Source organism: Tasmannia lanceolata, unplaced genomic scaffold, assembly GCF_043159265.1.
Source record: "Tasmannia lanceolata isolate RefF3 unplaced genomic scaffold, GAP_Taslan_0.1 ptg000037l, whole genome shotgun sequence".
NCBI classification, from domain to species: domain Eukaryota; kingdom Viridiplantae; phylum Streptophyta; class Magnoliopsida; order Canellales; family Winteraceae; genus Tasmannia; species Tasmannia lanceolata.
The window spans coordinates 44687014-44700816 of NW_027518714.1; the positions used below are offsets into that span (position 1 = coordinate 44687014).

The following is a 13803-nucleotide window of genomic DNA, read 5'->3' on the forward strand; positions in this document are numbered from 1 at the left end:
TCATCAGCTGGCGAAAAATATCGCCAACTGACCGGACGGAGGCGTAACCTACTCCTAGCTAGGACAGACTCCTAACTCTATAACAAATACAATTAGGACAGAATCCTAACTCTAAGACACCCCAAACATCTAAGACAGACTCCTAACTCTAGGGGAAGATATTTTTTGAAAAGATTTTGAAGAATTTTTGCTTTTTTGGAAGGTTTGAAATGTTTATTTTGAAAGGTTTGACTGGACTTGGGATATAGATCCCAAGCTGTCTACGTACCTTGTGGAAGAGGATCAAGCCAACGTAGTTCGGAACAGACTTTCCTAACTACTCCTAATGACTCAAGACTTTTGAGATTTTTTATTTTTCAGATTTTTTTGAGTTTTGACTCAAGAGGACAGAATCCTATCATCATAAGGGTATGACAGACTCCTGATATCCCGCAAAGTTTGGACAGAATCCTATACTTTGCGAGGAGGTAAATAGAATTTCGACTCTCCAAGGGTTTGACAGAATCCTATGCCTTGTGAGGATTGGATAAAATCACATGATTTGATGAGAGGTGGGACAGAATCCTAACTCCTATGATGATAGGACTGACTCCTGAAAGACTGAAGGACTGACTCCTATGCTAAAGACTGACTCTTTAACTAAGGACAAACTCCTATGCTAAAGGACTGACTCCTAGACTAGTGACTCTAAGAGAGGGTTCTATCTAGACAAAGCATGTCTTCTAGAAGAAGGGAAAACAAATAAGGGTGCTAGTGAGACTAGGCAAGTCTCCTAAACACAGAGGTGGGCTCCAAGTATCCTTATCATTGCCCTTGCAATGATAAATGGGAGTATTTATCTAAAAGACTAAGTTAGCTTCTAATTAATGAGGAATGTTCTGACATGAGACTAGGTAAATCTCATATGTATGACTCAATAATGAGACAAAGCATGTCTCGAAAAGGTTATGACTTTTTCTCCATGAGACATAGCTTGTCTCCTAAAAGGGTGGGCTCTAGATGACTCTTTCGTTGCCCTTGCAATGAATGGATTTTAATGTTTATGGTACACATCTAAAATTCTGGGCAAGTCTTTTAAATAAAAGAGGGGAGTGCTATTTATTTCATAACCATATTGACTTGAACTCTTCTGTTTGGTTGCCGGGTTTTTTTTGTTCCTGAGAGTTATGTGGGAGAAAAAAATACCCTGGGAGATAGGTGGGAAAAAAAAATCCTAGAAGTATCCTGGTAAAATAAAAATCCCATGTTTGGTTGACCGGATTATGGTGGGGGAAAAAAAAACCTTTGTTTGGTTGCTTGAACTGTTGGGTAGAAAAAAATTCTTCTCAAGCTTATTTTTGGTTTCTGAGTTTATTTTTGTCCCTGGGGTTATCTTGGGATGGGATGAAAAGGTAATCATTACAAAAGTGGGATTAAAAAATTCACCCCACAAGTAATCATTACAAGAGTGGGATTAAAATAAACCTAGTGCTAAAAGGCAACCAAACATGGGATGGGACCAAAATTTAACTAACTCTCCCACATAACTCCCAGGAACAAAAAAAAAAACCGGCAACCAAACAGAGCAAAGTTTGGGTTATGCCCAAATGTCAAAACTGATGAATGCAAGGTCATAATTCACTAGTTTAATAATATATCCAAAACTTTAGCATCCTCATGATAAATCAAAAGACATAACCACCAATCTCATTACAGATCATTCCTAAAAGAAAACTAAACATGAACATCTTTCTTATAGTACAAATCTATCCTCTCTTCCTTCACAACTATCAAATACCATGCTCTTTCCCAAACGGCATATCAAGCACCCTTATACAACCATAAACATTGATTACCAACTCATTAAATCACACTACGACCTTGACACCATTAATACCCTGAACTTCACTTAATATTGTAAAAGACAACCCTTATTTATATCCCCATTAACTCTACTTGACTAAAGAATCTCAATCAAAAACCATCTTCTTCTCAGCTACAATCACATTTACCTGATCTATTTCTCCTTGAAATTTTGTTTCAATAAATTCCAAACTATTATTTCTTTCTTCTCAACTTAAGAAGAACATAATCATGAAAACACTTCACAAGCAATAGTCCCTTTTAAACCAAGATTCCTATAAAAACTAAAATGATTTGTGATGTAAAAAAAAAGTGAAATTATGGCATGCTTCTATGTTTTGACTTTAACATTCTCATAGACACTATAATCCTACAACAACACTGTTCTTACTTGCTTTTGACTAAGAAGAAATCACAACAGTTACCATAGTTTCTAGTGATCATCATTCAATTCGGTTTGGTAAATGAAAAACATGATCATAGATTCAAGAAGCTCCACTGATGTCCACAACAGACCATCCTATAAACCTCCCTACTCAACTACAAAGCTAAACCAAACAAGATAATGGGAATTCAACCTGCAGAGCATGCTTGGAAGAGTCTATAGCTTAGAATACTATATCTGATGTTAGAGATAAATGAGAGTACAAAAAATCAATATGCCGAGACTGACAATTGATTTGGGAGCTTCGATCAACATGGGTCATAGGAAGAATCACAGATCAACAAACATGCTTTAATATTTCCTTGCTTTGTCTCTTTTTTTTTACAGACCAAAAGGAAAGAGAAAATCACTTTGAAGAGAGTAGATATAAATAGAAATTTAGGGTGGTTGATAGAGTATAAGACGGAAATTGGTCGGAGATATGAAATTGGGAATGAATTTGGGTTTTGCAGGTTAGGATAGAAGATGATGGCTGATCTCTCTCCTCCCTTTCTTTGCTGTTTTCCTTCTTTTGACCCTGAAAATCAGCAAATGAAGCCCCCTTCCTAAGAGTCCTAATCAACTGGCCTTAAAGAAAAATAATAAAATCGACCCCTTCATTGCTCCTTGGACAGAGCCCCCTAATATATTTATGACTATTCTTTTAACTCTACAGGGGGTGGTAATGGCACTACACCCTAATGATGACATCTTACCTATACATTCTTCTTCTTTAATTGAATCAACAACTGAACCTTAGAATAAATGCAATTCCTTATTTCTATATGTACACATGAACAAAGTAACACTAATATCCCCTAAATAACCCTTTCAAATAGCGTACAATCCATAACTGTTAAAGTCAAAAACCTACACCCTTGTTCCCTATTCATTAATAGAACAGGGGAAACCAGGTTAAATTCCAACATCTGAAGAGGCATTGGTTGGTTCAACTAATGATCATATTGTAACAAGTACTCATCATTCAAAAATATGAACTACCATATCAATACATTAAGAATATGTTACCTATAGTACAGTTTATACCTCTAGTAAATTTTCATCATTTAATAGCTCAAAAATTAAAATTTCCCCAAAGCTATCACCCTATATGATTTACACAAAAAACTGAAAATGCAAGGTATATAAATGTGTTTCAATGATCAAAACATGAACCTTAACCTAATGAAGATAACTTTTAAGAATGTAACAAACCATCATTCATTACTTGAAAGTCTATTTGATGCTAGCGTACACATATTTTTTTATGAACAGAATAAAAAAAAATGAAATCTTAGGTCCTAATGCAGACACTTCAAACCAAAATAGAACTAAAATGAATAGCACATTCAGATCCTGAATTCTAGCATAATACTCAAACTAAAAATCAAAATTAGTGATAAGATAAAACCAGAGTTCTTGGATTTCTTCCAAATCAAAGTTAGCATGAGGAAATCTATTAAACAAAACACTTTAAAAATAAAAAATATCTCAGTTTTTTTTTAGTTATAACAATCAAATTGCCTTTTCCTGTGCTGGAATCTTGGTTCGGAATGAAATGATTGGAATGACGAAAGCAAATGGCCGCTCTTTCTTTCTTCTTTTCTCTGATCTTTACAAATCCTAACTCAACAAACTCTCTTTTCTCGAAATTTTGCCCTAGAATGATTAAATTTCAGGGAGGAGTGATAAAATCCTAACTTGCAGGGATCGAATCCGAGGAATAACAACCAAGGATGATTATGCTTAAGTAAAGGAGATGCAGCTAGCTTAAATATGTAAGAAATAGGTTCAGATTTTAGGCCTCTAAGCTCAGATCCGAGCTTTGCAATTTGAACTAGGATTTTGAGAAGAGAACTAGGGTTAAAATGAAGCAAATAAAGGAGAAAAAGATGATATTACTCAAGGAAACAATAAGGAGGAGGAAAACATAGCCGGAATCTTGCCGGAGAACTCGAATTTTCTGGTGATTCCACTGGAGAAGACAATCGGATCTACTGAAAAAAAAATCAAGCTCAAACGATCAGAGCTTCAATATGATCTCGAATAAGAAGATCTGACCTGTAGCTCGAATCAAATCCTCTCTTCTCCTTGAAAATCGAATCTTGCTTTAGCAACAAAGAGATTCTACCTTAAGCTAAAACCTTTAGATCTGAGGTTTCTAGGGTTCAAGTGTTCAGATCTGACCGAAGAAGAGATTCTGGCCGGAGAATTGACCGAAAACGATCGGAGAAGATGAAGCAGAAGTTAGGGTTTCGGAATTTGAGAATCGCCTGTTCTCTCTCTCTCTCTCTCTCTCTCTCTCTCTCTCTCTCTCATTTTGGGAAAATAAAATCCTACCCTTTGACAAATGAGAGATAAATTGGTATTTATAGATTTTTTGGGGGTTGATAACGGCACTATAAGTTGTGATTGGCGCGCGGTTGACGGAAACAATTATAGGCGCACGGTTCCATCGTGTCTTATTCGACACTTGATTTGTACCTTCCAAGATAAATTCACCCCCGTTCAGGGTTACACTATGCTCCTTATTTTGCTCGTCTTATTAGGTAATTTTGCTCGGATTCTGACGAAATTTGGCAGGGACTTAGATGAGACCCTAAGCTAGCTTAGGGTGAAGTTTGGGACCCTAATGGACTGATTTGGTGGGTCTTTGCACAAAATTAGAAGGTTCAGGGCCCAGTCAAAATGGGGGGTCTACACATAGTTCCATAAAACCCATTCATTAAAAAGAGATAGAATGATGCACTAACAAACCCATAAAACCAAAATATAGATATAATAATTCCATCGAACCCATACATAAGTTAGTCCATCAAACTCATACTTACAAACCCATAAAACCCATCTATAAGTTACAACAATTCCATCAATCTCATACACCCAAAATATAAATAAACATCACAAAAGTTGTTCATATATAAACGGTTCAACAAAAATATCCAACAACCCAAAAAACCATCCAACCATAAAAGGTACTCATCACTGCATAGCCAAGCGCCGCAGAATGCGCCCCAACATCTCCACTCGGTCCATCTCGTCCAGAAAAAGGAAGGCATCAGCTTCCTTGTGATGCCCATACATGTAGTCATAAGCATCAATGAGCTCACCTCCGGCGAAATCACCAATGTTCAGCATGGCATCTTTAAGGTTAGGGAGGCTATGCACCTCACTAGTAGAAATTATGGTATCAGCAACCCTATTAATGCTGGAAGACACAACCTGCAACTCCGATAGAAGTGCAGCATTAGGACGCTTCTTTGACTTCTTCCCCCCACTAGCAGAAGTTGGGCCCCTGATAGGAGAGGAGTCACTAAAGCCCTTACTAACATCTACGGCAAGTGTAGATAAAGAAGCTCTAGCATGAGGCGGAGTACGGAGGAAGCTGTCATCCATATCATCGAGCCCAACCGGAATGATTGATGAAGAAGCACCCGGTGTGTCTTGAGTCGCCTGAGTGGGGTCCGCTCTCCTATCTCTCACCTCCTCCTTATGTGCGTAATCATCATTGCAGACAGCTTTCATCTCTTCGTAGAGTGGATACCGTTTCGAAACGAACCTCTGGTGTTCTAGATGTATCTGCAAAAAATAATTGTCATTGTCACGAAGAGATGATTTAAACACGTAACTTATAAATGACACACAACGATATACGAAAAAAATTTATTACCTTCAAGTAATCATTCTTCACTTCTTCGTCAACCGATACCTTGCACAAGGTTTCATCCCAACCAAAGCCACTGAGATTAATAATGGAGTTCAGAGTCCTGTAGCTTGTCTTGAGTGTCTTTAACCGATTCTTGACATTATCTTTTGTCAATGTCTTGTTCAGGACATTAGACACTTCCTACGCAACAGCATTGTAAGCGCACTCCTTGAACCCGACACCAGTCTTCTACCCTTCAGTTATCTGATTCTTAAGGGCTACCAAGAGAACCCCATCTATAGTTCCATTCCATGTGACATTCCCCTTCTTCTTGGTCGTACCTGCACTTGTTGCCATCTCGCCTGCAAATTTTCGAAAGCCTTCATATAAAAAATATTCATTCAAAGAAGTATAGATAACCAGTACTGATGCAAACATAGAAGTAACATTAACCAGTACTAATGCAAACATAGAAATTATATCCACAAATCTTAACAAAGCATACCAAATGAGTATCTATAAAAATAGTACACCACAAAGAAAGGAATATAAGCTATGGTTCCAGCAAACTACACATCGAAATTATGAAATCCACATCCAAACACAGGTGCGCAACTATTGCGACCATGTCATTTCCTAACGACGACAACGTGCCTAGAAATCATTCCACATTTGATTCATGATTGCGGTTCGAATGTTACGACCTTCCCTTACATCCTCGGCCCTGGTCATAGGAGGAGGAGGAAGAGGAAAAGGTCCTTCTTCCTCCTCTTCCTCTTCAGCTGGAAGCGATGCTAGCTCATCGTCAACAACCTGAGTGTAGGATTCGTCAGGCCTCTCCCTCCTAATGTGGTCGTGGACACAGCAACATGCCAACACTATGCCGATCTGCTTGGAATATGAGTACATGGGTGCTGAATTTAATATGTTGAATCGCTTCTTCAGGACACCAAAAGTTCGCTCAATTACATTCCTGGCTGAAGAATGCCTTTGATTATTTCTAGGTCTGCACCCTCTAATCTGATTGAGTTGGTAACCAATACCTCGGAGTAGAGTTATAAAATGGGACAGACACGGATATCCGGCATCACCAAGGTAAAACTTTCCTACAATCAAAGAAAGGATTAACCCAGAAAAACCGCATCGATACAAACAGAATAATAAGCTAACTGTTACCTGGCAAAATAGGAATCCCGTTCGGTCGATGCCGACCCCTCCCACCCACAAATGACGTATGTAAACTTTAGGTCAAAGTCGCAATAGGGTAACACATTTTGGGATGTGAAGTGCTTACGACAAATATATCTTTTTTGAATATCCTGAGATACTTTTGCATGAATGTGCGTCCCGTCAATTGCACCGATACAATCCTATAATAAGGACATTCAGATGTCAACCATATGTGTAAACATACCGGCCTCAATTACTAACAACCTACAGTCGAAATGTGTAGCTATCATAAACGTACTTTAAAGTAAGGCATAAAATTAGGATTATCAAGGATTGCTCGTAGTGCCTCCTTGATGGACGTAACATGAACATGTATTGTAGAATGAGAACAGTAACGAGAATCTTATTAAAATACTTTGAAACAGTTGCCCCTGACCTTCTTGTGGTTGCCTTAATAGTACGATTCCTTTTATTGTGTGCAATCACACTTAAGAAAATAGCCACCTGTTCCTCAACAGTGCAGTGAATTGTGTCTTCTAGCAAGGTCGTGTTTCTGAAAAGGCCCATGAAGGTGCGGAAGCACCGAACATCCATACAAAGAAGAGCAACACATGGTCATCTGCCTGCGTGATATGTCTAACAAATGTCCTATAGGTTGAGTACCCACTTTCATAAGGGGCTCTTGTAATATTCTGCTCAAGGTATAGTCGAACCCTAAGCCTAACTGTAGCCGCCACAAAGATTACTACAGTTGCAGCTTGAAGGATCAACATGCGCCTATTTGCTGGTTGTCGAGGCATGATGGTAGCCTTACCAAATAATAAAAAAAATGACATAATTGAAGATAAGAACCCAACCACGAAAAACATCCCCAACCCACATCAGCACCTCAGACCCACCACAAAAAAAAAAAACATCCCCAACCCACATTAGCACCTCAAATCCACCTCAAATCCACTACCAAAAAAATACATCCCCAACCCACATCAGCCCCTGAGATCCACCACAAAAAAAATATACCCCCAACCCACATCAGCACCTCAAATCCACCACCAAAAAAATACATCCCCAACCCACATCACCATCAACCAAAACACCAATACATCAACACCCACATTAACATCCAGCCACCAACACACCAATACATCAACACCCAACCACCGAAACAACCATTCACCAAAACACCCATACATACAGTAATGTCCAACCACCCAAACACCCATACATCAACACCCAACCACCAAAACAAGCATAAATCAACACCCACAACCACAAATGTAAAATCGGAAAAACATATGAACAAACCCCCCAAAAATATTATAAAATCAGAAAATCAGAGATGGACTACAAAGAGAGATCAGCATTTAGATTGGATTTCTCAACCTTCGAGTGGTCTTGTTATCCAAGGTCTGTTTGAAGAACACTCGATTGTCCGAAAGAACATAGCAGGTTATCATACTAGTGATAATGACAAAAATCAGGTTGAGAAAATTTTAGAAGACAATGAAGAACGACTTGGTATCCTTAATTCTCATGAATGTGGGTCAGGTTCCCACACATCGTCTAAACATGGTGCTATCTAGGCTAAGGAATTAGAAAAAGATGAAAACCCTCGAGCTAAATATACATTTTACAAGCTTGAGATGATTAATATTCAGCTGGTTTTAGCATATGGAAATCAAGCTCTAGATCCGAGCCCTATTTCCAAGAAAAAAATACAAATCCAGCCCTAAATCGAATATAAACCGTTAAAATCGAAACCCTTGAGAAAAAAATACCCAAAACAGAACCCTACAAGCCGAAGAAAACCCTCAAAGCTTATAGATCCGAGTCTTAATAACCCTAAAAGCTTATAAATCCTGAAAAAAATCACACAGAAATGAAAAAAACAAGAACGCTCCCCCTATTTGAAGAACAAGAGGGAAAAAAGGAGTAAATGAGGGAGACGGAGACGAAATCTAACCTTTTTTTGCTTCGCCGGAGGGGAGAGCTCGCCGGAGATGGTGATGGAGCCGGTGGGTTTCGTCGAGGGTTTTGTTGCGAGAAGAGAAGTTTCGTCGAGGGTTTTCTTGTTTCGAGGAAAGGGAACCCGATAGATTTTCCCGAGGCTCTACCCACTCTCGTTTCCTATCGATTCGGCAAGAAAATTAGTTACGATTTCGCTAGAAAATTTCCTTTCCCAAGTAATTTTTTGACGTTGTTTTCAATTTCCACGTCGTTATAGCCACTTTCTCAAGAAAGCAAGAGAACATATGAATAAGTGGATTCCTGAGAAAATTTGGGTTACTTTCCTTTCCTTTCTTTTCTTAAGACGACAAGTGAACAGACCCGGCTCCGTTTGGATGCTGGAATTTTTTTGGTTCTTGGGACTTTTGTGGAATTTCCGCAGGAAACCCACGTTTGGTTGCTACTTATATAGTGGGCCTAAAAGAATCCCATGAACCAAAATAACCCTGCACGAAACCCAAAGCTGGAAAAAAAATTCCAGGGACCAAAATAATCCCGCATGAAATCCGAGGAACCAAAATAACCAAAAGAATAACTTTTTTCTTCCCAACAGTTCAAGCAACCAAACAAAGCAGGGATATTTATTTTACCTGGATTTTTTTTCCCACCATAGTCCGGTCAACCAAACATGAGATTTTTATTTTACCGGGATACTTCCAGGGAGTTTTTTTTCCCACCATTCTCCCAAGAAGTTTTTTGTTCCACAAAAGTCCCAAGAACCAAAAAAAATACGGGCAACCAAACGGAGCCGGGTGGCGGGGAGGAAATATCCAAGGGGGCGAATATCACTGCCCAAAATTATTCCACTAAAAATTGGTGGCCCAACTGTAAAATAGGAGCCCTGAAAAATATCAGGCTACTTCAAATTGGGTTTTTTGTTTCTCGAGGGCTTTCATCCTCCCTTCGCTCCCAACCCCTCAATTCTCTCCTTGTTGGCCCATGTCTCACAAGTCACAAGTCACAAGTCACAAGTCACGACGGCCCGCTAAGGTTCCACTGAGATATTTTTTTATAATTCCCAACCTTGCCAGGGCGAGAGAGTTCAACCGGCTGCAACCTGGAAAAATAGCATTCAACTGGCTGCAACCAGTTGTTTAATATTTACTCGAATGTTACCAACGGATGGGGTGGCCGTACCTGTCTTAGCTACCGGTTTTCCAAATGCAACACGGAGAACAAGAATATAGCGCACTATACTAACCAGCGCCAGGGTGTTTCTAAAACAATAACTAAACCCACCATCTCCACTTTCTACGGCCACCCCTCCTCATCAACCTATCAAATCAAATCCGTACACCCACCCTTTTTTCCGTTCCGTTCGCCCATATGAACTCTTTTTTCCACTGTTAAAAAATGATAAAATAGTCTCAAGAGTTTCTCTTCACGCCCTTTCTTCCCAATCCATCTCCGATTCCGAAGAAATAATCACAGAGAGAGAGAGAGAGAGAGAGAGAGAGAGAGAGAGAGAGAGAGAGAGAGACAAAATGTCCACTTTTGATATCGGCAGCCTCTTGGAAAACGCTAGAGAGCTCGATCGATTGAGGAAAGAGCAAGAGGAAGTCATTCTTGAGATCAATAAAATCCATAAGAAACTCCAAGCGAGTAAATTTTTCAACTGTCCACCCTTTTCCTTTGTTTTTATTTCAATTTACTTTCTCTTTATAAAATTGTGGGATCCTTAATCATCTTTCAAAGGGTTTTTTCACCTTTCTCTACATTTATTCGTTTAATTTAGGAAAAGTTATGCCCAAACCCTAGCAATTAATTTTAATTCAGCCACCAAATGGAACGTTTTCGCAATTTAGTAATTTTGGTTAATGATTGTTTTTTCTTTGTTTTGCAGTGGATCTATCGATGTATTATTACACTTGAATCTGTTGATGACATTATAGAACCATGTTTGAATACTAATTTTAGGTTTTTGTACTAATCCACATTTTGCTTTTGGTTAATTCCTTATAATTTCTATGTACATTTGTTTCCATGCCATCATTTGATGCTAGAATTTGAGAGGATCATTTGTTCATTTACCATGAATGCTAGTCTTCGTCTATGATATTGATTGTCTTTGTTAGTTCCTTTATTGTGTTCTACGGCACGTCTATTTTACAAATTTCCCCGATATTTTCAAACTATAGCGATTTTATCATGACATTTGGATAAAACGACTAAATCCCAAAATAATCCCGAGATTTTTAAAAATAAAGTGATATTTCTGTTTTAATCAGTCACCGCAAAATATTATAGATCCAAAAAAATAAATAACATAATATATTCCGAGATTTTTCCTTGCCGAGAAATTCACGGGAACAATATTTTTGACTTAGAATGCACGCTTGTGTTCGTGTTGATGTTCTTTCCTTACAAGTTCATTGTAAATATTTCGCTGGAAATTTTTAAATTTTTTCCTTTTTTGGCTCATATGTTTCCTCACCCTGAATGCTAGTCTGTCTATGATATTGTCTTTTCTTAATATTGATTGTATCTGTTATTTCCATTTTTGTGTTTTATTGCACGCCCACGTTATTATTTATATTCTTCCCTTACGAGTTCATTGTAAATATTTTGTCGGAAATTTTTAAATTTTTACCTTTTTTGGCATGTCGATGCAGCTCCCGAGTTGATTGAGAAGTCAGGGGATAATGTCTTGTTGAGACTCAGGGATTTATATTTTCAGGCAAAAGATCTTTCAGAAAATGAATTAAAGTATGCCTGTTTCTTAACTTTAATGAATCTTACGGTGGTAATAAATTGTTGCATCTGTGGTGTTTGCTTTAAGTATTGGAAATATGGTAAATACGTTATTGGTCAGACAAAAAATGTCATGTATCTCCAATCCGTGTACATGTGGAAGATACACCCAATTTGTTTTTGGATGAATTCCAAAATGGTTCAGAAAAAATCCGAATAACAGGGAAAAAATATGAACTAATCATTATGCATTAAAAAAGGAACACAAGAAAATGTGATATATAACATGTCCTTATTATCTTGACGTGTAATTCATCGTTTAAGTAATGTTACCACCTACTTTTTTTTAGTTTTTCCTTATATTTTTTTTGAGGAAGTCTAAACTGAAGGGAGCCCTTGCAAAAAAGAGGTGAAACGGCTCCCCCATTGGCTGCAAATCACCATCATGTTTGACTTTTTGGCAGTTATTAATGCATGATGGTGATGTGCAGCCAATGGGAGAGCCCTTTCACCTCTTTTTTGCAAGGGCTCCCTTCAGTCTAGAATTCCTCATTTTTTTTTTTTTTTGACATTTTCCAATTTATATGTCATGATTTTATGAATCTATGAAACTTTTTTGCATTATGAGTTTTTGATGGTATGTAAGATTGATTAGGAAGTCCAAACTGCAACTTTCCAAACAATACATCAATCTACTTGTTAAGAATCACTAGTTTCTTAGCTGTTTGCATTAAGTCCCTATGGATTATAGTTCAAAAATACTGCAGACTTGACCTGTTCATTAATTGTTGATGGGTCATAATTAATTGGTGATGTGTCAAGAAAACGGGCTCCATTTCACCCAGTGGGTGTTCACAAAGTCAACTGAGTCAACTTGGATGATTTCAGGTCAGTCGGCCTGCTTCCCAAAATAGTTTCTGAATGAATAAATCTGTTAATTAAAATTTTAAATTCTAATTTTCTAAAATAGGAACATCTAACTTAAAAAAGGGTGGTGATGTTCATTTATTTTATTTACTGAATATAGTTATTTTTTTAACCTATAAATTTAAAACTAAAGGTACAGAGTACACCTACAAACTACAACTAATTGTAATGCACATAGTAGTGATTATAAATTATAATAAGTATCATATGACCCACTGTTTGACCCATCTAGCCATCTGGTCAACTTGACGCATTGACTGGTAAAAGTCTTGATCTAGCTTTGGGTTTTCAGATGGAGTTACAAAGTGTTTTTCTTTTAACAATTAACTGAAATTTTTTCAAAAACAAGGAAAGCATTTCTAGGCCATCTGACACTACAATACAAATATCGGCCCAAGTGGGCCGATTATATCTCGGGGATTTCATCCCACACTCTTAGATTAGTACACCCACGCCTAAAATAGCTAAACTATTGGCTCTACTCTTCCCTTTGCAATGTATGTAGGCAATATAGACTTCCCATACATACAATTTACTATGGATGGTATGAATCCCTACATACATGCGATCCATTTCAATTTTCAAGTGCTACCTAACAAAATGAAATAAGAACAACTTTCAAGTTAGAAAGACAGAAGTAGCATAGTTAGAAACTAAAATCATACTAAAACTGTACCATTGTATTAAAAATCCATTGCTCAGTTCACCAGGTGATGCAAATGGCCGCTGAAGCATTTGTTGATTTTCGAATCTCGATTTTCAGATGTGTAGGAAAACGAACCAGATTTGAAAATTTTGTCTTTTTCTTCTTTTTCTTGATATTTTGTAGGAAGATGGTAGATCTTGATCTTGCTACGTGCACGGGGACACAAGAACTCGATCAAGTGTGGAAATCAGTGACAGTTTCTCGCATTCAACAATAATAAAAGAAAATAAAAGATTTAGGAAAAAGATTCACCCTAATATTCAATTTCCACATCCTAAGGAAGAACATAGGGGGGATACAAAGAGAAGAGAAAACTCTCTCTCAACAACAAAAAAAGAAAAAAAACCTCTCAAATCTCTCTCAAAAAGAGAATCTCTACACAGCTCGAAT

General features: G+C 37.7%; 2 protein-coding genes across 4 annotated transcripts in view; one reads left to right on the forward strand and one right to left on the reverse strand.

Moving 5' to 3' along the window:
• Positions 1–5248: 5248 nt before the first annotated feature.
• Positions 5249–7882, reverse strand: LOC143861472 (uncharacterized). Its single transcript, XM_077372399.1, has 4 exons — positions 7666–7882; positions 6195–6292; positions 5937–6113; positions 5249–5845 (listed from the first exon to the last, which is right to left on the reverse strand). The coding sequence occupies exons 1-4, from the start codon at positions 7880–7882 to the stop codon at positions 5249–5251; spliced, it is 1089 nt and encodes a 362-aa protein (XP_077228514.1).
• Positions 7883–10304: 2422 nt separating this feature from the next.
• Positions 10305–13803, forward strand: part of LOC143860622 (SAGA-associated factor 29 homolog A-like) — a 65617-nt gene continuing 62118 nt past the window's right edge. Inside the window, exons 1-2 of one of the 3 annotated variants that reach the window (XM_077371356.1) lie at positions 10305–10691; positions 11702–11795. In XM_077371356.1, coding sequence (XP_077227471.1) covers positions 10574–10691; positions 11702–11795 — 212 coding nt within the window. In that variant the 5' untranslated portion in view covers positions 10305–10573. The remainder of the gene's footprint in view (positions 10692–11701; positions 11796–13803) is intronic. The other 2 variants (XM_077371355.1, XM_077371357.1) reach the window with 2 other exon arrangements.